This window comes from Solea solea, chromosome 20 (assembly GCF_958295425.1).
Source record: "Solea solea chromosome 20, fSolSol10.1, whole genome shotgun sequence".
Classification (NCBI taxonomy): Eukaryota; Metazoa; Chordata; class Actinopteri; order Pleuronectiformes; family Soleidae; genus Solea; species Solea solea.
Window position 1 is genome coordinate 13,642,319 of NC_081153.1, and position 26,536 is coordinate 13,668,854.

At 41.8% G+C, this 26,536-nt stretch overlaps 1 protein-coding gene across 2 annotated transcripts in view; it reads right to left on the reverse strand.

The window, feature by feature from the left end:
- The window catches only part of gabbr2 (gamma-aminobutyric acid (GABA) B receptor, 2), a 161,581-nt gene that overhangs the window by 21,388 nt on the left and 113,657 nt on the right, over nt 1-26,536 (reverse strand). For both annotated transcript variants that reach the window (XM_058619699.1, XM_058619698.1), the window contains one exon: nt 24,571-24,693. In XM_058619699.1, the coding sequence (XP_058475682.1) occupies nt 24,571-24,693 (123 nt within the window). The remainder of the gene's footprint in view (nt 1-24,570; nt 24,694-26,536) is intronic.

Genomic DNA, 26,536 nt, shown 5'->3' on the forward strand with positions numbered 1-26,536 from the left:
GGGCTCATTAGAATATGCAAATACTGTGGTATAGCTCTGCAGCTCCCTCTGAGCTGAGCGGAGGCCTTTTTACATCACAGGCTCCAACTGTTTTTATAGCTGCTATTCTTTAACATAACTCCCCGTCATAGCGTTCACTTTCATCAAAGTGGCCATCTGCACGCTGCCTATAGCTTAGGGCTGCACGTTGCATGTAACTGTAACGGCCTTATGCCACTGTTAGCAAAGTTGCAGAGAAGGTAGGTACATCGTTACGGAAGTTGGAACAGTGCTGAGGGATTAGGTTTATAGAGAGAGGTGATATGATGGCAGAGAATACTGTTTATGGGATATGTTTACTGCCGGGTGGACGGTGCATTACTTTAACGGTTTGGGTGGTTTGAGCGGAGGATGCCATTCAATGTATGTATCAATTATGGCTTTTTGATTAGTGATAGTACCTGGTACTTTTTGTTAGTGCCTGCTCTCGCGAGGTTCCAAGAGAGCTGAGTCGATACTAACATATGACGTGGACAGACTGCCAACCACTGATTGGTCAGAGAGTGTCGTCACTGGAAGAGTCATGAGCGCGACTACCGACACAGGAATCAAACCGAACAATGCGGAACAGTAGATCAGTTAAAAAATACTTGAAAACATGCGTTAATCTTCTGGTTTGTGTCGCGTATAAAATGTCGTAACAGCAGTTTTGTGCGACACCGCCCATTACCGAAACCATGTAATCGAGCTGTGCCGAGTCGTGCTAGAACTATTGAGTGGAAAAGCTTACTCCCCATTAGTCCGAAAGAGCTCATAATTGGTCACTTACAGGTTCGTACTTTTAATTTGAAGGTCTTACAGGACATGTTTACTTGCGGCAATGTTTAAAACATGGGTGATTGTCTGATTTACTGCAGCATTTCTGTTCACCCTCTGTTAGAAACACTTCCAGTTAAGCTTTTTAATGGAACAAGACCTCAGTTGTGTTGACACCTAAGGTATTATCTATGTTTACATACATACGGTTTTATCTGATTTATCTGAAGAAATATAACAAAAGCTTAGGTGTTATCAAGCTGTTATGTGCAAATATCTCTGAAATGATTTGACTGCTGAGGATGTTTTCCTGGTTTCCATATTTAAAAGGCCTGTCAGAAGCAAGGACAGGACAAAAGCAGATTCTGCTCTGCTAATCCCCTGCTTTAGCACTGTGATGACACTTTATTAGACCACCCAGGATTTGTGGAAAATAAGCCTAAATTTGCCCCTCCCTATTACCCCCAAAAAATGAAACTGTCCAGCCCAAGCAAACACTCTCCCTTTACCTCCTGGGTAGCAATCTTTATCTGAAGAGCCATAATCAGGATTTGTAGTTCTGTAGAAGTTCATAAATCCTGGTTGGGGACAAACCATCAGATATGACAAGTTACTCTCACATATCACCTCACTCTTATTCCCCATCATCATCCTCCATCTCTCTCACTCTCATGTCCCTCCCAGCTATTTCTCATTTAGCAGCATCTTTTTTTCTTTTTTTTTTACCTGGCATCCCTGTCCTCATTCTGGCCTGTTTGTCAGAAGGTCAGTTGATGATGACTCCAATCATCTGTAGGAGGACAGGCAGTCCACTCCATGACAGATTGACACAAGCACAACATATTTCAATCTATATTTCCTTCCAGAAACAACATACACCTCTGAGCCATTAACAGTAAGCGTCCACCCGTGATGCTTACCATACTTCTCATTTCACTGGCAAATGTTTTATACATCATTCTGCTCCAGATGCTGATTGAAAGACTAAAAATGACTTTCACTGATGACCTTTTCCTGCTTTTTATTTCCACTCCACTCTTCCTCATCTCATTCTTAATCGTCCCCTCTCTATTATTTTTGGTATGGCTCCACACAGAAACAGCCTTTGGTGCCTCCGCTCCCTTCCTTTGTGTGTGAATTAGTGCTAGTAATTATGGACCACAATACAGTGAAATAAAAGCCAAGCATCATTATGGCAGCAATTGCCTTTTTTTTTTTACTCCACCTGCTTCACTACATTTCCCATCATCCTTTGTCAAACAAATGTGTGCCAGAAAAAGGCTGTGTGCCGCCAGGAAATAATTCCCATTGTTCTCCATTCACCCCCCCCCCCCCCCCCCCCCCCCCGCCTGTTTACACATCTGATAGGAGACCTTCCCATTATGTCACATAATCTTCCTCAGGAAATTACCGGAAATGATCTGCCATGTTAAACATTAACTGAACAAGTGGACGTACCGCATTTTAACCCACCGAGAGTGAGCGCGATATGTGCACAGAATGAATGAATTTGCTCGCACGTGCTTCCCGCTTCAGTACCTAATAACATCAAATGCAAGAGTGATTCAACACAATAAGAATGAAGACTATAAATGACCTATTTCAACCCTGGAAATATTAATTTTTTCCTTATCCTTTGTTTAGAAGGAGACAACAGCTGGGGATATACCCAACAGAAATGCAACCCCATTATTCTCTGAACACGGTGTCATCATGGTATTTGATTAACCATTTGCATATGGACAGTAATTGGAATCCCCGTACTTCCAGTAGAGGGAAACCACACCATCTTCTTTTAAGGAATGTGTCTCTCCATGTCTCTTTCTCTCTACTTCTCCCTGTGTCCCTGCAAACTGAGAGCAATAATTGAGTCCTTTGAGGCCAACAGTTGCCATGAGCCCTGTGTTGTGGCTGCTTAATTGGCTGTGTTATTCACAAGCGTAAACCACTGTGTACTGTACTGTGTTAGTGCTAGAGACCCGTGAGTGCCGCTTGTCTATTTTTCCAAGGGAGAAGATGGCTAATATTTATAAAGACTGCAATTTTGCATCTTAACCTATGCATATACTATGAATTTGTTTCTTTAATGGAGACTGTATCATCCTCAGCTCATAAACCTTTCCTTTTATATGTTGTTATAACTCTTAATATTTCTATTCCATTATCATTTTGAAAGTTGCATCATCAATTTCTTTCCTTGTGCTCCCCTGTCTTCATCTGTTTCTACTTTTCTTCATTTTTTTCCCCCTACTGACCACCTTTTAAACTCTCCCACTGATTGATTTTGTCATTAAATGTTTGTAACTGCACCAAATCCTTCTTACAGTAAAAATCTGCCAGCAAGTGAAATTCTGTCTGGTCTCTAATGAGCCCTCATTGACTTGCATGAGGTAAATTAAAACCATCAACAACATTTTCATTTGATTTTTGAAGCAAACATCTCAATCTCAAACTGCACTTTCTTTGTAATTTGTGACAGGCTACTTAAACGGCTTGTAAGGACGGATGTTTTCTGCAGTACAAGCTTTAAAAGCTTTTCTGTAATTATGTTTTGTTGACACAAATAAAGTGGACAACCTTATTTTTAACCTTGTATGCTCACTAGCTGAGGTGGAAGGACATTAAACCAAAAGCAAACTAAAGCTTAAAGTTTAGATTCTAGTCAACACTTAAAGTAATTATGACTGATACAAGCAATTCATTTTTGTTGTCTCCCCAAATCTTCCTACTCTCAACTCTAATTTTATTCCTCTCGCTTAGCCACATTTTTTTGTTTCATTCTGTCCCTATGTTTTACATTTTTTTGATCCATAATACTCTGTATTGTTTTGCTGCCTGTAGTCTATTCAAATCCCCTCTCTATTCTCCCTGTTCTCTGGTCCAAATCCATCGCCTGTGGCATTTGGCCTTTCACTCAAACTTAGGGAGACACCTAATGAAGCAGAAAGGCAGCAGCGCTCTGCAGGAGCCCAGTGATGCACTGACAGAGCAGGAGGGGAGCAAACATTCAAATAAAAACATAAAACATATGCACATGCACCGTCACACACAGCTGCAAAGGCACAATTGAAAAAGAACTCCCACATGCGAGCGTGAACGTGCCAGGACCGAGTAGTGACAGGAACACGTCTAGCGACGCCACACTGACGACAGGGAAGAGAGCGTCGTATGATAGGAGCATCAATAACAGCCTGCATGGGCTGACAAAATGAGTTCAATGCCATTGGCTTAATATGACAGCCCTGCCAACACCTCACACCCTCTCCATGGAAAATGCACGCATACATGCGCATACCCACACAAGCACGGGTGAGTCAGACGCTCCCGGGGGCATCTCTCCACCTAGGTTAAGCTTAGCTTTGACAAACACAACACCTTATGGTCCGCCACTGGTGCCCGAGGTGAAACAGCAATACAGACACTATCCCGATCCTATCCCTGTGTTATCTTGAACAGTACAAACACGGCGACAACATCTTAATGCACTCGTTATACAGCACAATGCCCAGAACTTGCGGTAGACTTTATCGAAAGCCAGTAACAGATTCACACCTTCTATTGCTCGCTTGGCTAAATGTGTATAAGAGAGAGCTGGTGTATAAACAGCAGTGTGTGTGTATACAGTACAGGCTGATCAGCCCTCTGCTACACCAGCAGCAGGCAGTAAATCCATAGGATCTTAACAGACAATTACTTGAACTGTCATTGCCTGCCTGCCTCCCCCAAGGACAGCAACCAGTTGCGACCAAGAAGGACGTGGCACTACCAGTGACCACAGAGGAGGATCCCACCTGCCAGTAAGCAATCAATCAACGTACACAACTAAACTACAAGATCAAAAATATCAATAAACACACTCTGTCCCAACTTAGCTGAGGCACAGACAGAAACTGGTGTTTACATAGTTTTAAAGATATATGTTTTTCCACGAGCAACCCATACAAATAATGCTGTCGATAAAGAACAAACAGAAGCAGATTAATAACATCAACAACCCCGCTCCACCCACACACCTTCATTTCGTCAAATTTAAGCCCTTTTCCTCACCAATTCAATCAGTAAATAAACCCATTGGGTCTTTTTCGGTCGTGGCAAACCGTCCCTCCTGTTCAGTTAAAACAATGCCAAGAGAGTCTCCACTTAGAAAGGAGGTCAAAGCACAAGACAGACACTTTATTTTGTGTTCACATTTTAACCAGAACACACAAGTTTTAGCGTGGCAACCTGGTACAGTGTGTCCACATACCTGTCCAATCTGTTATAAAGTTATAAAGAGGCGTTTTTTTAAGTGTGACCAGGGAACAGATATAACTGATGTAAAAATAAAAAATAACAATGCATCTCATCTCACAGTAAATTTCCTGAGGCCCCTCAATAGCAATAGAGCAATAGAAATTTCACTGGCAATCACAGTAATGCATATCAACATCTCTTTGAATTGTGTCATGTGCCATCGAGACCCATCAGAGTGTGAGCCACATGCAAACATTCAGGAATAAGAGGCGAGGCAGTGCATGACAAAAAGAGCAGCTGACAGCTTTTAAAGAAACTAGATATATTTGTGTGTCTTTTTTTTTTTAATGTATAAATCATTTCACAGCTAAAAGATTTTGGGATGCACTTAAATCCTTAGGAGCCACATTTGTCCAACATTTTGACAGACGACTAAACCATGATTAAACAACTTATCCAATGGCCAATCACAATGAAAAAGATTAAAGAAGCACTGTGGACATTTAGTATTGCACACCCTTGCAGTTGTGATAGTTAGAAGACATGCATTTTGAAAGTGAAAGTGAAGCAGCAGAGGCTGTGAAATCCAGACTACGAGTTCCTAATATGAGCCAAGCTCATGATCAATACACTCAAATGAATGTAAAACGTTATGCGGTCTCCCTTCAAACATGCCTTCTGTTCTCGTTCTGTCATCTTTCAAGTCCAAATGTCCCCTTTTGTAGTCCCATTAAGAAACAGACATAGACAAACACGGGGGTGGGCATGATGTGTCCAGAAACGGAGGGATCACTATCTACGCTGTATAAGATCAAGCAATCGAACAGGAGGAAGACGATTAGCGAGAATGTGAACCTCCAGCAAGGCAGAGTAATAGCTTCTCTCTGATGTCCCGACCACATGGAGCTGGCAGTGTGACAGAGGGATTATCATTAATGTCAGATGGTGGTTGTTTTCGAGGCTCAGCTGGTTAAGTTTGGCCGTCAGGATCATCACCAGGTACCGCCGTGTCGTCCCTGGGCACAGACCCACCATTGGAGGGCACTGCAGTGTTGGTGCATTCTCTAGCTGCCAAATGCTGTGACTAGAATAATGGCTGAAAACACAGGACACCATATTTTTCTTTTTGCACGTAGAGGATGGTGCCAGATTTGAATCACATCAGGATTGTTCTGATGAAAAAAAAAAAGGACGTAAAGGAGGAAGGTAAGCAGAGCGAAAAGGTATTAAAAGAAAAACAAATAAAAAGCAACATAGGAAATAAAGCAAGAAGAAGTGTAGAACATAGTCTGAACTGTTTGAGCATGTTTCCTTGAGAAAATGTAGCCCAAAATGTAAGAATAGAATTTACACTGTGATTGAGGCAAATTAATTAAAAACCAATGCCTTTTTAATTATACCCAGCTATCCCAGACAGATGAGCCCACTGATGCATTCTGTCCCTCACTGTGACGCTCACCTAAGCTCCTCTGGCACTGTCCCACTTTCAGTCCAACTTCTCTCCAATGTCTCCAGTACATATAAACGTACATGATCTAAAGAAACGTCACCTTGCAGATAAAATCATTAGCCCTCCTTTGGTTTCCGTCACTGTAATTCCTGTACTTTTGCATTCTCGCTATATTTTATTCTCACACTATGAACGTTACAGGCATCTGTACTATGTGAGATTTGACATTTCTTACATCTTTTACTGTACTAATGTAAAAAAAAGCATGTAAGTACTTTGGAGATACTTGGGACTCCACTGCAACAGAATGTTACTACTCCCTGGCTGCCACTTTTCATTTTTCCCCTTTTATAGGTGTAATGAAGAACAGCAAGTACATCTCTTTGCCTCCCTCTTCCTTGCTCCCTCTCATCTCTTGTCTTTCCATTTCTGTGCCACCGTATCGATCCCCTGGTCCAATCAGGCTCTTGTGGCTACGTGAATCTCATTCTGAGGACATGGCAGCACATTTAATCTGTGCACAAATCAATATCAGGATGTCTTTTGGAGGAATGCAAATTGTATACGTATTTACGTATTAAAGATGTTTCGATAGGCATGTCTGAAAATGACATCAATTAGGTGTTAAGTAGAAACAGAGATCGGCTGTTGAGTTTTGTAAACCAAAGCTTTCACCAGCACTTTCTATTAAAGGTGACATAGAATGCTTGTATCACACATATATGTTAGTTATGGAGGTCTACTTACATATATTAACATGTTTTCATGATTAAAAACCTCCGAATCGCTGCAAACGAGCCGATCAAAATATCTCCTCACTGACGCTCTCGTCAGCCGCGCTGTTTCAGACCAAACAGTTGCTGTGATTGGCCAGCCAACGAGAGCTTTAGAACTGTCCTGTGATTGGCCAGGTACCTGGAAGTGACGTAATAGATAGGCCAGCTCTCAGATACACAGCTCCCCCTCTGGCACAGTGGATGCTCTGCATCTCAGCAGCTACAACGAGACTAGTTCTTCTTCTTCTTCTGCGGTTGAATGTACGCAACCGGATGTGCCCGGACTAGTGCCCGCACCGGGAGGCGCTACGGTGGTGAGGATTTCTGATGACGACATCAAATTAAGGAAGTGTGACTGTGTAACGAGATTTAGGTTCCCACAACATAAGTAATACCTAGAGCACACACACACAAATGGCAAGGGCTTATAAAATGTAAGGAAAGGCAAGTCTGGCAAGTTTCTACCTGCATTCAGTATGAAATATCAAAGTGGTGATGTCAGGTAAAAGTCAATATTGCTGCTTCACACCTTCTGTGCTCGCAATCGAACATCACTATCTTCCTCGCCCTCTCATCATTCTCAGCCTGACCCTCCCTCCTCTCTCCACCCTTCAGGCTGTCCCTGTCTGCTCCTAATGACCACTGAATATAAATAAATGAGCTGTGTGAAGTTGCAGTGCACACTTTTCACCGTTACATCAGATTATAGCGCAGCACTGAACACAGACACAAGGTACCAGGCCTGGAGAAGACACACATTTGTTTAGGCTCTGAGGCTAAGAGGTAGACAATACATTATATGGACTAAAGTATTTGGGACTGTAATGATGTATTTAAATAAATATACACTTTTTTTCCAGTTTTTTTTTTGCAGTGTTTCTATGTGAATTTGTGCCCATTCATTCTGTAGGGCATTTATGAGGTCAGGCACTGATGTTGAGCCTGGCTCATAGTCTCTGTTCCCGTTCATTCCAAAGGTGCTCGAGCTCCGTGCAGGCCAGTCAAGTCCTTCCACACAACACTTGTGTCAAACCATGTCTTTATAGTCCTTGCTTTGTGCAGTATGACACAGTCATGCTGGAATAGAAAAGGGTCTTCCTCAAACTGTTGCCACAAAGTTGGAAGCACAGCATTGCCCTTCACTGGAGATAAGGGGCCTAAAGCCCAAAGTCTGTTTGAAACACCTGAATTCAATAGTTAACGTCAGTAAAGCGCATAAACAAACACATACAGACACATACATGTACATGCAGTGGTCGCAGTGCACACTCGGTGTTGCATTTTGTCAGTCAGGTTAATTATTGGACAGATGGCTATCAGTGAGGTTGAGAGGGTGTGGATGATGAGAAAACGCGGGGATGGCATACCTGACAGATAATGACACCTCCTCTGTGAACATACATGAACAACGCATTTACATGGGCAGGTGATAAACATGGGTGGACGCATATAGGCCAACGTACATAAAGCCTGGCTGTGTGAGCAAGTGTCTCCTCATCGCCATCTAATCATGCCTCTCTCTGTTCAATCACCTCCTCTCCTCACCTCCTCTCCTTTTCTGCAACCTTCACACCTCCTCTGCAACGCTGCTCTCTCAATAATCCTCAGTGACACTTCTCGCCGTTCAAATCTCACGCAGAGAGCGCCTGCCTCTCTACAGCTGATAATGTGTAATGCGCCACAGAGAAGCAATCAGACGATGTAACGCAGAAATAAACAGGCACTTTGCACATGACAGGTAATTCATCATTAATGACTGTAATTTTCAGAAGCTGTTACTAGTCCCGGGCCCTTGTTGTTTACATGTCATCATGCTACTGTTACAGGAGCATTGCATGGTGCAATGTCAAATGAAGCAATGATGGTGGACTGCTGTTGACAAAGCAATGGAAAGCAATGGATGCTTCCATGCAAATTGGTACAATTGTAAATAATGGTACATTGGAAAGTAATAACCATCAACTGCTATGTATAATGTTGTGTGCACAGTTCTTGGCAGCAAAGTCATATTAAAGTAGGCAATAATGGCTATGAAATATCCTCTAAACAGACTATAAATTTGACAGATTTTTTTATATGGACACAAGTAATTGGAATAAAAGCCTGATAAGAATAATAAAATATGTCACGTAAACATGCCTCTGATCTTATACAGCACACTCGAACGAGAGGGCTGGTATATGTATGCTGATCGCCATATTCATATAAACTGTCGATCCAGTCCTGACTTCCTGGTTTGGTGCCATCACGTGTCGGATCCACGCAAACGTGACATATTTCCATTTTGTTACTGCCCAAAAGTAACAAAAGTCGGACACAAAAGTCACAGACGTGGAAGAGGAGGAAAATGAGAGAGATAGCCGTCTTCCGTAGCTGTTACTAAGGAAGCGGAAAAGAAGTTTTTCTGCTTCTACTTCTGGAGAAATAGACATTACTGTGCATGTCAAAATAGTGCATTCCGACTTAAAGCTTGATGCATGTGTACACAATCAGATGATTGAATTTCGCGTCCATGTAAATCCTTAAAAACCCATAAAGACATTTTGCACATGTAATCAAAGCTACTGATAGCTTTTATCCACATAGAATACATCCGATTACCACTTAATGGGACCACTTAATTTTACTCCTCTTGAGTGTTTTGTTCCCCAACACCAGCCCCTTCTTCTTTATTTAAAGAGCATTATTAATAATGCCTGCAGGAAAATGAATGCTATGACTGCCAAACTGACAGCAAAAAAGTGTGTGGGCTCGGGTTTAAAAAAGGATGCATGCTGGGATCAAAATAAGTAGAGAATTCATAGGGGTCAAATCCAATCTCACCACGCTCCACTCACATGCCAAAAAAGCTCGTCTGAACTCTTTGAAGAGTCGACTCTGGTGATGACAGGAACAATAGCACGGGTTAGAAGGGGGAGGAGCACAGCGTTTAACCTAGAGGTAGAACTTCACATGCCCACAAAACACCTCCCTCAGATAGGCCAGAGCACATACATCACAACATCACACCAAAAGAGACAGATGAGAGGAAGGCAGATTTAGACTGCACATATTTGACAACTGACTGACTGAAACTGTAGACCTGCAGGAAAGTGATCTCTTCAGAGTTCTACGGTTCACTCTGGTTTCCTCCCACAAGTCCAAAAACATGTAGAGGTTAATTTTTAGAGGTTAACCTTTTGCTCAAAGTCAGCTGGGATTGGCTCCAGGGTCCTCATGTGGACGATAAAGTGGTAGACAATGAATGAACGAATGAATGATTTCCATGGTTCATTAGGGAGGCATCTCCCAAAAGTCTGACAAAAGAAAAAGTGGAAGTATTTTCACTGCCAGTGTAACTGCTTCAATTAAAATCAGCAGCTGCTTAGATAAACTGTTCACACAGCAGGTGTTTCATAATGCTCTTGTTGCTATCAATCATGCAATTAAACACTTCAATGTCTGCATTTGTCAGCTAAATCAACCTGGAGACTTCTTTCTGGGGCTATATTTTATACATACTGACTCTATCTCAAAGATACGCCCCTCCCCCCCCCCCCATATGCAGCACACTACAATACCACATACACGCCGGGAGTTTGTCTCATCCAACTCCAGTGAGTCATGTGCGGTGGTGGGGCAGGCACGGTGCCAGCTTGTTGCAGTGCCGTTGGGTTCAATTATCTGACCTTCCCTTCAACTGGTTCACAGGCTTCCTGCTGATGGCAAGTGCTAATCAATGTGACTCTTGGCAGTGTGATGATAAGTGGCAATGACACCACTTATTCTTCCCTTCTCTCTCTTTTCAATCTGCCTTTCATCACATATCTTTAACTTAATCTCTCCGAATGTCTCTACCTCATTGTTATGGCTGGCATGGTGACAGCCGTTTCCTTTCTGGTTTCTTGGCTTCTAGGCTCCTTCCGACTCGTTTGGCTCTCACTAGCTCATTTGCCTCAACTCTTCTTCCCCGGTTTTAACCTCCTTTTAGCCACCTTTTCTTCTTGCTCTCTCCTCTCAGTCTGCCTCGAGTTACCCTCGAGTCCCCTATCAATCTGTCCCTGTCCTCCTATCACCAACCCTCTACACTGCTAGTGTAAAATTTGCAGTTTGAAGAGGGCTCAAGGTCTTGGGTAAGAGAACTCTTTCATTTAGCTCAATGGATTTGTATTTGTGGGCTCAGACTGCTGAGGCAGCACCAGGCCTTTGTTCAAGCAGTGGCAGAGTGTTCTCATCTCCCCATCACTGTCCGACCTTGGTGGTCTCTTATACCTGACTCCAAGGCAGCAGTTGTGTTCCTGTGTTTGATGTCTTTATATCTGCGTGTGCGCATGTGAGAAACTGTGTTGTATTGATGATTAAGCGCTCTCTCAGCGAGACACTAAAGTCTCCAGAGGTGCTCGCTGTCCTTGAGGTGAACATGGCTCTGCAGTGTCAGAGCAGTGTGGGTGTGTGTGCAACAGCTTATGGTTTCACATAAAAAGTAATTAGGAATGTGAGTGGAAAGATAATTGCCAGCAGATCTTAATAATATAGTTCCCTTGTCACGCAGCTGCTAATATATTCATATATCTGTGGTGCGCAGTTTCTAGAACATTTTACAAGTTACAGCAGTTAGTGTGATGCCACTACAGTATGTAGTATAGTATATTGCTAGAACAACAATATAAAGTGGCGTAGTCACTATACCACTTTATATTGTTGTTCTAAAGTAGGTATAATGTTTAACGGGGGGAACAAGCACATTCACAAAACATGAGATGCAGGGCAAGCACACTGGGGCTTAAAAAATACCACAACAAAAAGTCTGCATTCAATGCTTAGCTATCAAACTGAGTTTTCAAAGTTGTTACTTGTGATTAAAGGCGCACACCAGGTCAATATACACTCACCAGAAAAATCCACCGGTTCAGTTCCTGGCAGGTGCATTTCCTAGTCCGTAATTAGAGTATTGTAAGGGACCTGTTTTTAAATATAGAAAGGCCTAAACAACATGCACACCTTTAAAATAAAATTTCTAAAATAACCTTTGTTCTGCACGGGACTAATATAACTGGAACGTAATATAATAATATTACTAAATGAAAGTACAAAACTTGGCTCGACAACACATCAGGCAAATGTTTCCCTCCTGACCAATAATAAAGACAAAGAATTCATTTCCTAACAAGCTTTGAGGCTGTCCCTGGAAAAGCACCGGCTGAGAATAAGCAGAATGCATTGTTTGGATGTTGCTTGGACTCATTCACGTTCACTACATTCACGTTCACGCTTTCTCTTCAAGACTAGCAGCTCTGGGAACGATGAAGGGTTCGAACAACAGCGAGAAACATTAGCGTCTAAGTGCATTGTCACCTCACTGCCTCTGGGGCCCACGACCATCATCATCATCACAATCAGAGTCACCACTATCATCAAAAGCTGCATTGCTATCTAACTAATCATATCTCTGCCTGCAGCAAGACAAGATAGAGCTGTCTATCCCTATAATCTGTATGTGTATGTGTGTGTGTGGGGGGGGGTGTATTCCAGGAATTACTCATGTTGTGGGTACATAAATCTGTTTACACAGTCACATTATGGTGATTTGTCTTCCTTATAGGGACAACAAAGTAAGTTTAAGTTGAAGTTGAATGGTTAGGATGAGGTTAGGGTTAGGCCAGTAGTAGTTATGGTTAATGTTGGTGTACGACTGGAAATTAATGTAAGTCAATGTCATGTCATTTGAAGTCATTGAAACCAGGCTGTGTGTGTCTGTGTGTGTGTGTGTGTGTGTGTCAGCTGCTAAGCCATAATAGAATCCTCAGGGCTGTGGATGAGCAGAGCAGAAGAAACAGTGATGGATGTGTCTGGTCACTGGTAGAGGGTGTCTCTGGTACAAAAGAGTGAAACAGAAAGAGAACAAAAGATGGAGGGAGATGCGAAAAAAAAGAAGAAGAGAGACGTGTGAGAGGGAACAAAACGAAAAGGACATGAAAGACTGACAGACACAGCACGGAAATAAACCACAGCAGTAGCGGTTCTGAAGTATGAAGTCTATAATCGTACCTTATTGATAAGGTGTGAATGACAGTGTGTGTGGGAAAAGTACCATCACAAACAGGGACATGATGCAAAACACTAAGCCGTCTCACTCTATTTGTTAAAGGTGCATACACATTCAGGTCATCTGTGGTTGTACAGTAGTATTAGATGAGTTCTCTGATGAGAACTGACAGCAGTGTGCACAAAGCAAAGTGAGAAATTTAATTTAGGCCATCAGGTTCATTTGTTACACCAGATGTGACGTACCACTACCAGCATGTTCACTATTTTAAGATTACCAGTTAAACATTGAACGTTAGCAATTTATCAAAACTTAGCCTTAACACGTGCCCCCTTCCCAAAGATGAACACACACACATACACGTAAATATTGTAATATCTTACAATAGTTAAGTTATAGCTGTATAAGACTTCTAATTGGACAACTGCATACCCCTCAAGCTCAATCTGCTGTTGCCTAGCAACTGTAGTCCAGGGCAGATGTAGAAAAGGTGCAGGGTATGAAAGGCTGGGCAAAAACTGAGAGGAGAGCAAAAAGAGAGGTGCAGGTGATGGTGGAATTTGGGGGGTAATTTAGTGACGCTTGACAGAAAGAGTGACAGAAAGACGTGCAGCGGGGTAAAAGAATGAAGGGAGAGAGAGATCACTAAGCACATAGAGGTAGAGGGAAAGTAAAATAAATGGGGTAAATATTGCCAAAGACAATTCCATTTTCAACAGACTCACTCCAAACTCATGTCCAATTTACCAGGCAGAGTGTCAACAAGCATGGAACCTTTCCTGGGAGTGCTCTGCTGCATGATTCACAGATAAGGCTATCACCTTACACATCCTGCACACTGCTGTCCCTCACAAGACAAATACAAGTGTATTGCCAAAGAATTACAAAACACGCTGGGTAAATATTCTCCACAAAAAAATGATGAAATCCTGTGCAAACTGAAACCTCTGTTGACTTGGCAAGATATCCAGTTCCCTCCTTATCTTTCGCTCAGAAAAGAGATCGAGGCAGAGATGGAGACGAAACAAAAACACAGCAAATATGAAAATGCTTTCAAACTTTTGAACAACTTTACTGATTTAATATGTGGAGAAAAAAAGTGGAACTAAATCTGACTTTAAACATTTGAGGGAGGGCAGCACTGACCTATGAATCTGTAGTTGTGTAATCTAGCACTAAAACTGCCACAAACCACAATGTAAAATGTATCCGTTTGTCTTGAACCCATTTCATACACAATTTTCGCCTTTTCGCCCGTCTGCTGCTTTAACATAAAATGAGGAAACTGTCCAGCTGCACTTTTTCGGAACCAATCGGCTCTTAAATGGTTTCAGCTGTTGAAAATGATTTTGAGTATTTCTACTCTTTGTCCCCATCTGACTCGCAGTTCTGCCTTCCAACTCTACCGCATGAATTGCATGCAATTAACATTTGGTAATCAACTGATTCTGTGTCAGAACAATAAATGTCTTTACTGGACAATGCTACCCACTTTGTGCCACTTATATATAGGTATATGTTCTTTTCTTAATTTGATCACAACTCAAACATATTCATCATCTGTTAAGATTCAGCACTCTTTATGCAGGCTGAGGTTTTTTGCTGTGACTCTGGATTCTGGCTGCAATGTGTAAAATGTGCAGAACTATGAGCAGAAGCAGGTATCCCCTAGGTGAAGCCTGTGACACACTTACTTAGGATATACACCATGGATGAATTCAAAACAAGCCAGTGTCAGAGGTAATTACAGAGGTATGTTTGAGTCTTTGAAACCTCCACAATGCCTTCAGACATAGCTATACAAACAAAATAAGTTTACCAAGACGCCTAATGTCAGCGGTTTCTTATCAGCAAGACAATCTTTGCAAGCAAGTCGATGTAATAGCTTGTTAAGAATGCAGCCATCATTCACCACAATGACTGTTGCAACACATATAGTCAACAACGCCTTATGATAACTGTCCACAGCAATGTATAACCATCCCTTTGGAGTAAGTGAGTCGCGTTCCTTTTTGTTGTTGCTAAGAAAAGGGCTGCGTGGTTGGTGGTTATCCGTTAATGACCCAGTCAACTTTGAAAATACATTGATCTCAGCCAGTGCTAAACCCAGTGTTAACAAATGAGCCTCAAAGTCCACCTTAGATAGTGCTGTCAATGGAATTGTTCTTCATCCTATAGAATAAAATACACCTTGTTTATCTTTCCAGTCTGTGAAAATACAAAAAAGTGACTCTTTTCCAAAGAAAAGCATCTACAGTATGCTTAATTTCCAAAGAATATCACGTTGAGAGGGAAGAGCCAATATGATGAAATGAAATGGGAAAAGGGGACTATCCTTTTCACTGTGCAGACTGATAATGAAACAAGAGCAACGTGTCCTTCAGATGACATTCACACAATCAACAGTTGACTGGAACTGCAGCAGACATCCTGAGTGAGAGTGCAGGAGGAAGGGGAGCAACTACAACACTGGAAGATGAGTATGCATGTAAGAGTTCTGCAATGAACGTACAAAAGCAGCAATAAAGCATTAATAAAAAACAAAAACAAAAAAACTAATGCCATCTCATCAGATTCAGATATCAATATGGAACGATGAGTGTGAAGTAAAACCTAAATATACTAACAACATAAGGAATGATCATATGGTATTCTGGCATTAAACAACCTGTATTTTTTCATCAAAACCCTGACATGCTGTTTTTAAAGTTTTTGGTTTACAATCACAATCAGTCAGTCTCATGTCTGACTGACATCGACTCACACAATTCCACACTGGTCATCTGTGTGTCCAGAATAACTTTGCTGGCACACATTAGACTCCCTCTGGCTACACTTTCTACTTTTCTCTCTCTCGAGACACCAAATCCTGGCTGGACATGTCTGGATCCCTATCACTCCATGGAAGAGGGGTTGGAGTTGGAAAACGGAGATGATGATGATGATGGTGAATCAGAAGAAAAAAAAACAGCAATGTGAGGGAAAATGGGAAGCAATAACGGAGCAAAATTAAGGCCATATGCAGGTGCTGGCCAATTTTAGGAGAAGAAAAAGATGTATAGTGTAAGATGGGAGCATGAGGTCTGAAATGAAAAGGGTCTGCAAAGAGGAAAAAGAGGACTGGTAACACAATTCTGATGGAGAAACTTCTAGCAGAAGGATGAAAAGAACGATGGATGATAAAGGAAAGAGAAAGACAGTTCCAAAGGAAGCAAATAGAAATGTTGAAGAAAACCATTTCAATTAAAGAGGGAGGTTTATATTCATGGGAACACAGGACAGTGTATCAGCAGATGTCTAAGGATTCAAGGAGGAAAAACAGAAAACATGGGTGAAAAAATATATATAAAATGTGGTCAAATGTACTGTGTTGTATTTACATTTCAATACAAAACGTGCGCCAGAATGCGATTCCTGTAGCAGCCTCCACCCACATTAACAATTCTCTGCAGTGAGCTCGATGGTGATTGGACAAATGCGGCAAAAACGTCGCTTCCAGGGAAGCTCACCTTCTCTTCGAGTCAATAGTGCAATGGGAGGATGGGAGGCTTCTGCATGATGATTGGAGGAAGACGGAACCAGTTTTGTAATGACAGCGTTGCAGAAACAAACTACGACAGCGGAGCCTTTTCTGCGTCAGTCCTGTGTGGATTTTACAAGGGAAGTCTGTAGACAAATAGCTGGCCGATATAGCTTATTTTTGTTTGTACATATACACTGTAAATAAAAACACTATTATAGCGTTTCCTTGTTCAAGTTGTTTGTTTGAAGAATTTATGAATAAACAACTAGGAAACTGAAATGAGCTACCCCTGTTTAAAAGACCCACAACCGCCACTGGTCTGAGCTATTGGGAAATCGGACTGCATAAATACACAAGTATGATGACTGAATGTTTGCTGAGGTTATGTGATGAACTTTCTATTGCATTATCATGTCCAGTGTGTAACATTTAGGAGGGTTTATTGGCAGAAATTGAATATATTGGATACTAATAACATTTGTTAAGTGTATTAATGCTTTAGAATAAAATGTGTATATAGCTTAAGTGAAGTGAGGCATTTTACATCTCCACTGGTGTAAGTGTAGGCCTATAAATACAGTAGATCCTAATCACATTTTCCCATATTACTAAACGAATGTATGCAAGCATTACGCAAACAGATGGTATCTTATAGCGTATGAGCAGGAGAAACTCCAGTGTAATCTAAGCACGGCCACTTTAAATGTGTTTTAATGGCGCAAGTAAAAACGGATACCCGATATCTGAGCATGAGATTTACGTTAAAGCCAGCTAATGGAAACTTCAACACTGCACTTTAGTCTCTGGTCTGATCATTGCTGCGTCTCTGCCCTCATGTGCCTGAGGCTGTTGGTGAAGTCACTGTCTCAATGTGATCATGAAGGCTCACACTCAAGCTGATCATCGTCATCTCACCATGAAGCCTAATATTTAAGTCAGAAATTTCTAGGAACATTTTTAATGCTATGGTATGGTATGTGTTCAAAGAGGAGATAAATGTGGTATATGAGACTGATTAGCCCACATGGGCTGTGTCTGTTATAGTGTATCCCAATTTTTTTTTTAATATTTATTATTATATATTATATCATGGATGAATATAATATATTAAATATGTTATATATGCTACGAAATACAGTTGTGTGACAACTAAACAGCAGCAGCAATTCTACATGTGTAAGTGAAAGTCAGAACACAATTTAAGGTTAGCATTGGATAGGGGAATTGCTAATAATGAGGTCCAATTTGAGAGTATTTTCATCAGCGATTCACAAGGACAAAAAGGGAGAAGAGGAAGTAATGAATCCCAACCTCTAAGGACTGCATTAAACCAAAAATGCCATAAAATGGAACAAGAGAAGGTATCATCTGTGAGTACAGAAAATATAATATATGGAAGAGCAAGAGACTGAGATGGTCAGGGACAAAGGGAGATTTACAATATCCTTTTAGAGTTGCAAATGCTTTTACTGATTAAACTGAACAGGAAGGAAGGTCATGACATCTTACTTTCTCTATCTAGTGAATGTCTCTGTGAGACGAATAAAGTATCTATCTATCTATTTGTATGTTGATTGCCAGCGAACAAACCAAATTCTGTAAAGTTAAACAGTAGCAGATGAAAGCCCAACTTCCATCAACTACCACTTTTCCCAGAGCAAACATCACCAGTTATTTAACGCCAATAATGACAAGTTCAGGAAACGTTTGGACCAATCAGGGCTGAATATGACTCAAATTCTTATCATCCTTCATAGTCGATGGATCTACAGACAAGGTGGTGATATTTTCCCTGGTGGCAATAACTTTATTGCACTCAAGGGACAGCAGGATGAGGATCACTTAACTAATGTATTTGCCTTAAAGGATTTTAGATCTTCAGTTGGGGAGTTTTGTTTGCTGCTTGATGAATGTATGGCCTTCTAACCCCTAACCCAGCAGAGAGGCTGGGACAGCCAACAGCAAACCATAACAGGTGTCTTGCATCGAGTGATTGGTGGGTGTGTTAAGGCTGGCTTCATGGGTGTCAGTGACAGTTTCTGCAAAACTGGTGAGCAAAGGTTTTAGTTAAGTGACACAAGCGTATGCGTATGTAGAAGAGCAGGAGAAAGTTGTTTCTGTGCTTAAAGCAACTCCACATTCTTGACAGAGAGGAACCAGACTTAGACTGCCAACTTGCAGTACTAGGAAAGAGGAAGAACTAGTGCTGGAGTATTGGCACAATCCTGGAGTTGAAACAGTAGGAAGTTGGGCTTATCTGTAGGAGATATGCTGCACAGAGCCAGGCAAGTGCTCCATCCAAGAACTTAAACGTGATCTCCTACAGCACATGGATACTGGTCTGGGATCCAAAACATCTGGGATAAGATCATAGTCAGACACTGGGTGAGTAAAACATAACTGGCAAAATATAACCAAACACCCACAATTAGAGCCTGATTAGAAAAAAGGGGGGGGGGGGATTATGAATGAATGACTGAAGTTACGTGAGCTTCATTTCTATAGTACATGCTAGCAGTGAGTCATATGATGGTTTCCTATTACAGTGAAATGATAGTGGAAACAGATGAGTACAATGTCAAAGCACTGGGATAAAAAAACAATGTTTTCTCTAGGTCTCCTTGCCTCACTGCATACAGATGGAGGCGTCAGAGGCAGGGATGAAGAGGAAAATCTCTATGAACATTCCTGAACTTCTGCCTTAAAATATGCATGCTAGTGTACATGAGTACGTACTGAACACCTTCTCTGTTTCTGTCAGTCACTGTCTTCCTATCAGCCAGGTAGCTTGTACTTCTACATGAATGTTTAACATCCCCTCTACATGTTTTGCCATACTCAAGTGGGTGCCCTAAAATCTGCTATTTTTGTCTCATGGATCAACAGTGCCGCTCTCTGTGTTATGGATGTCAGAAACCATGGCTGTTGCCATGGCGATGCCACACTGCAATATTCTTTTGCAGCTCGTTCGCCTGCTGATGCTTGCAGCACTTCCAAGCTGGGAAAAAAAAAAAAATGACGGAGGGAGGGAGGGGAAGGGAAAGGAAAGGAGACAAGAGGAGAGGCTCGAGTAGAGAGGGGTCTGCAGTAGGAAGCACCAGAATGCTAATCATCCTTTCTCGACGGTTTGTCCTTCATTATGCAGGAGACAATGCCCAGGACCACAAGGGAGGATGTTAATGTGTACATAAACACAGGCAAATTTATAGAAAAAAACAAAACATTTCTATGCATGGGTGAGCACATACATTCCACATGTACTCATACAGGCTGAAACACACAGCACATACAAGGTCAGCGCACAAACACTAAGCAGCAAATACAATGATGAACAATCTACACACATTACACCTAAACGCTTCAACACACACACACACACGTGTGCCCTGACACTGCAACATGCGTCAGTAATGTGTGACTTAATCCGATGGCAAGCAGCTGTCTGTCTTGCTGGTGAAACATTTACACCATTAACAGATGCTCAATTATTAAAGAGCCACAAAATGGATCTAATTGCTCATGGCAGCCCAACGTCTCCATCAGTATTCTCGCAACGTTCCTGGAGCAGCAGAAGTTATTCCTGCCCCGACTAAGCTCCCTGTAGAAGAAAAGGACACTGATATTCACAATATTCCCTGCCTTGTTGGGATCCAGGGGTCAGACCGCAGAAAAGAATGGAGGGGGAGGGGGAGCTGCAATTACCGTCTTGGCAATGTTGCCTTTAATCTGAACATTTTTATTGAATTCTGCAAAGCGAGCCGATGTGCAGTGCGGTAAAGAGGGTGGACAATGTCAAGGTCACAAGTAATTTCTGGTGAAGGCACAACACTTACATACTGTAATTAAAACTACTGTGGGCTTGGTGCAGAAATAAGACTCGAGGGTCACTCTCCTTTAGAGACACAGACTGAACCCCCGTTCATGGTCTACGGCCCTTATTTACATTAATTTGAGGGTATAAAATCAGTCAGGTTTTTATGAAGCATACCGCAAGGATCTATTGTCAGCCTCTTCACAGTTTCATCTTCTTGCTAATGCTAATATAGGATTCAAGGGGGATGCCCTAGTTTTGTTAATAGTGGCTCATTAAGCCGAGCTTTTCTGGATTCAGAGCAGACGGTTCATACCCGGTGAAGCAGAGGATTGAATTTGTCGATGTTTCCGCCGAGTAAAAGCACGTGCAGGATAATAACGTTATCGCTACTTTAAAATGTAGTCCTCTCTTTGATCATACTGGGCGACATAGGAGAAGCCACTTTTGCGAATCATGATATATTTCCAACGAGAAAAAAGGAAACTGTCCATCAAACACTGCGTTGAAGGGGATGCAGCAGGTAGTTGCAGCCTCAGCTGCAGATGTTTCTTATATGATAATAAACTACGACTGGTTATGGTCTGTTGATGTTTATTGGCAGAATGAGGGAGAGTCATATATTGTTAAGTTCTTGACAGTAGTACAGTCAGCTTCACACCACAGACCTGAATTCCTCATTCATTAGTGCGCTTGCAGTCAGACAACAACCCCACATGACATTACCGCTTGATAAATGCATAACAAGCCCATCTGCACACGTGACACACATAATAAACCGAGCCCTGTAAATTACAGGTACAATCAATATAAATGCACTCCAACCTAAAACATCACCAATCTAAACACAGACCTGAGACAAAAACAACGGTGAGGAGTCCATTGATCAAAATCAGGCGTGGGAGACATGGAACATTAACAACTAAAGTGGCACTACAAATTGGTGCTATTGTGAGAACTCATTTTGAAAAATGATGCACGCTCCTGTGATTCACCAATCTCAATCATGGACAGAAACATTTTTCTGATATAGAATTCTCTGCATCCAATAACTAACATTCAAAGAAAATCACAAACCAGTGCATGGACATTATAAATATAAAAACAGATATTCTCATGGCTTAGTATTTTGTTGGGGAGGGTGGGAAATGTAATGCTATAGAGATGCAGCAAAGGGGAGGAGCATCAACATGGTCCGACAGCTCACAGGAAACTGGATGCCTAATGGTCCTTCTCCTTGTGCCAATTACTGTTAGTACTGTTAGTCAGAGCTGGTCTTTCTTGCTCCTGAGCTTTATGACCATCTACTGTGTTCCCATTCACTATTACCTCGCACACAACCCCCCCATTGCACCTAAGTGGGTGTTTGGACCAAAAATAGCAACATGTTAAAAACACAAGGGGGCTGTGTTGGTGGTGTTACTACAGATAGGGAGAAAATTAGATATTACCCAAGCTGGTTTGTCTTATCTGTTGCATTGCCTTGAGGCACCGGGTTTAACATTTTTGTGAGGACGATTCTGTGTTTTTTTGTGGTTGGATCTGTCAAGAGCTCTGCCAGAACAGCAGCCTCATTAAGATCAACGAGGGGGTAATGCTATCTGTTGCAGTTAACTCTCCTTAGTCTCTGGTAGTACAAGATGTTTATTCATTTACCTTAAATGTCTTTACATTATTTATTGCAGTAAATACAGTGTTTGTCTATAGTATGTTTCTCTCCTACCTTTTTACCCCCTGTCTGGGTGTTTGAGTTGCCTTCTGGTTTCCTCTCCCACCTGACAATCCTGCAGGCCCAAGGCGCAGAGGAGCACGAGGCTGCCTCTCTCCTTGCTGGGCCTCAAGGGTCCAATACTGCAGGTACTGGAAATTTGGCAGACTGGACAAGGCACGAGGCGCCGCTGCCTCAGCCCAGGCATGCAGATCCATGACCCCATGGGGGTTGCAGACTCCTACTGAGTAGTTAATATATTCACAACACTTCCCTGGCCACGGGCTTAGAGTCTGAGACTACTCCATGAGGACCTGACTGCACACACTGACAACATTCACAAATGAATATGTTAGGCAAGGCTTTGCTACACCCTTAAGGCAGGCTTAAATATATGCTTTAAGTGACTATCATCACAAAGGAATTTTTGACTTTGTTTAGAGTTGTATAAATGTGCCAATTATACAGCGCAAGAATATAAAGAGGTGTAGCAAGATACCATGCACACATTTCTCCAGAGATCTCCCACAGGGACATTTTTTTTTTCAAAATAAAAAAACTCAGGAGTAGCTGAACTGCTTCTTCTCTTACATAGGTTCTATTTATCATTTCACAAGGTTTTAATTTAAGTGAAGACAAAAAGTCAAAACTGGGTGCAAGACGATAGCAAATCATCTTTCCAATCCCAACAGAACCCTGGCAGCAACGAGCAAGCAAACAGCATCTGTTCAATACAATCAAAGGAATAGTCTCCATTAAAATCCACAATTCGACCCTTGCCTTTAAGTGACCTTTGGTCAATGGTGATCTGACCAATGCCCTCGATTTCTAAGGACTTCAGGCTCTTCAGGGAGACGGCTAACAGTCTTGTGGTCTACGTGCAAAAGGCTCTGTGGGACTTGAAAGACAACTCAATAGGGAAAATCTCTATTTAGCAGTATCCATGGTCTGTGATCCTCAAAGACAGATGATTTCATCTCAGCTTCAGAGGAATAATTAGTCCTGTTTGCCCGTTGTTAGTAGCAACAGTAAAGTAAATTATCTTTCCTGAATTACATGTCAGCAGATGAAGAGAATGCTATTTAGAGCAATGTGAATCATATTTTGAGTAATGATTTTGTTCAGCAAAACCCAGTAAATGTTACATATACAGTGGTAGGATTCTCTTCATTCGCACTTTTTGTTTTGATATAGAGCAGAGTGACACACATTCATATAATCGCATTTAACAATCCATATCTTAAGTGTGCTACATAACTGAATGTGACTATTCATCGCATTCGCACAGTATTCCTCACTGCACCTGCTCCATAACCCATTTTACCATTATAGTACTTTAGTTGCCCTTGGCTTAATGTGAGCCGGTATTTTGGTTCAACAACTTAATAGATTAAGGAACGAATGAGCTTCTGCAGCTTCTTATGCTTCACCGGTGCAACGGCGAACCAGCTATTTAACAGCATGAGCTAATTTATTCAAAAACAAAACAGAGAAAAAGACTTGAGTCAAAGCTATTTTAATATATGTAGCTTGAAATCTTCCTGACCCAAGCATTAAACCCCCCCACTTTAAGCAGTTTGCTGAACACATGGGTGCCAAGCTGTAAATAAAAAATATTTTATAAAACACAAATGTGGGGGGAAATAACAAGTCAATCTGCCATTTTGGCAACAGTGATCAAATCCTCTAAAAGTGTGTGTTCCTTGCTAATTCAGTCCACATTTCCTTAAACCCGCTGAGTTCTCTGCTAATATGTCACACCTAACAGAAAACACTCTTCACACGCAATCAACTTCTGAATCCAAAGATCCAGTATGCTCGTTTCATCCAATCGGGCACACAGCTAACAGACTAATCCTGTACCAATCTTATAGAACCTGAGTGTTCTCAAACCAATGGCAGCAAAGTAGAGTTTGTTTCTACTCTTCACCACACCACCTTCCCAGCGAAGAGAAAGTGGTGCCAAGTGCCTCTTTTCCATCAGGCCTTGCCAAAGTGTCACATCCCAGATGGCAAATGTCCAACCATGAGACGGGCACAGGAGGCAGCACTGGCTCACATCCTGACCCAAAAATAACAAGTACAACAAAGATGCTTGTGCCACAGCCCAAGGCAGACATTTTGTCCAAAATACAGTCCAAATACAGGCACTTGATCAAGAATGTGCTAAGACTGCAATCCTTCCAGTGAAGGCAGAAAATCAACAACAATCAAGCACAAGTTTAAGTAAAAAAAATCAGCACACTGACCTCCAAGCTGTATTCTTCGACAGTCCTCCTAAGTGGGTCCACAATCTGCCAGCAAATGAGGATGCACAAGTCGATTAGCAGCATCCCACCTACAATAATCAACAACTTCTGGTCCTTGATGATCTGGAGGGGGAAAAAGAAGAAGCAGTGCTTGTATTAGTCCAAAAACGACACCTGCTGTCAACATGTAAGAGCACACGTGTCTGTAAAGCCATTCCTGACCTCATCTTGAGGCCCAATGTAACATGTAATCAGTGACTGATTACAATGATTGTAGCTGTAATTAAGCATCATAATATAAAATTGAGTCCAAAACCCAAACAAGTATGGATATTTTTACATAAATATGCAAAGAATATGGAAAAGACCTACCCACTAAGAGTCAATGCTGTCAACTAGTAAAGCGCCTCTTTTGTAGCATGAACTTTAGAGTGATGAAAGCCATGACCTGTTTGTGATCTTTATTTATAATAGTGTTTGACCGTTTGTAACCGTGGATCAAAGGAAAGGTCAGGGAACACAAGCAGGGCAGTGTTTGGAAACGATCACGTAGTCCTGATGCTGCCCAGAGCTCTTGTACTTTTCATCCTCCGGTGGGCTCAGGATGAGACGCATGCGTTTTTTTTTTGATGTGCTATTGTTTCATCATGTTGGCACCGAACCAAAATGGGCGAGGTGTGGTGTTCGTGTTGGAATATCGCTATACTTTAAGACAGGCCGGTGAAGAGAAGCAAAACAGGTCAAATATCGGACCGTGGCTTCAAATTCAGAGTTAAAAAAAAAAATAGAATAATAATTAAATATAGTATAAGATGTGTGATATTTTGGTAAAAATGACAAAACACACACAAAAAGCTCTGTTGTCAGCCAAGTTAAAAAGGTGTTGTGACCGGAAATTTCAGCTGATTGAATTTTCACTGCTGTTTAACGTTTTTTTATTGTAAATGTTTTGTGTATTATTTAACTGAACAGTAACTGGTGAGCTTTTTTGGCCAGGTCTCCTTTATAAATATTTTATTGTCCCCACTAATGTTAGTACGATGACATAGTTCTCATTCATCTTTTCAAACTGGGAAAAAAAAATAAAATAATACTGGGCCTGTCGTGAATAAGAATGAAACTATGGATCCAAATATCTCCTCCATTCTTCATTCATAACTGAGACAAAATGAACAAAAACAAACTTCCAGGCTTATACAAAATTTATAACGTGTGTGTGTGCACGCGCGTGGGTGTGTATACACCGTATATTCAGCATATAATCACCAGTAGCTGGCACAGGGGCCTGGGGGGGGTTGAGGGTTCATTTTATGGTGAGTGTGTATGTTTATTTGTGTGTGTGTGTGTGGTGTGTACATGGAGGAGGAGGACATTGATTGACAGTCCTTCCCCCAAAGCTGTCTCTGGCACTGAGCTCTTTAGGAAGTGAAGGAGTGCCGGCTGCAGACCCACTGAGTGGAACCCTTATCGAACACACCCAGGATTTACAATCTGCTCGCTCTCAGTGTGAGGGGGGGAGAAAAAAAAAATGGAGGAATGGTCTGCAGAAAGGGGTGAGGGATGTACTGCCACCCTAACTGAAGAAAATATGGCAAACACTTGAGCGTGTCCCTCCTCTGACAGCGCTGGCAGAGATTTCATGCAACCAACAGCAGTTATTCCTCCACTGAACCCAAAACACCTGCACTCAATCAGTGTGGAAGAAGTGTAATGTGCGTGTGTGTGTGTGTGTGTGCGCGCCCACACAAACCCAGGCCCCGAACCAACAATGGATACATCTTGAATTATCCAACGCTGAATGTGGTAGGTATAAATACAGCTGAGAAAACATCTGTTTTGTCTCTGTTAGCGAGGAAGACAGGGTGAGGAAGGGCGAACTGAGCACAGATAATTGGCTGCAAAGGGTCAGCCGAGCTCACTGTTCTCGGAGAAGTAAAACTGTTTTCGTCAAGTGATAAAAAAAAAA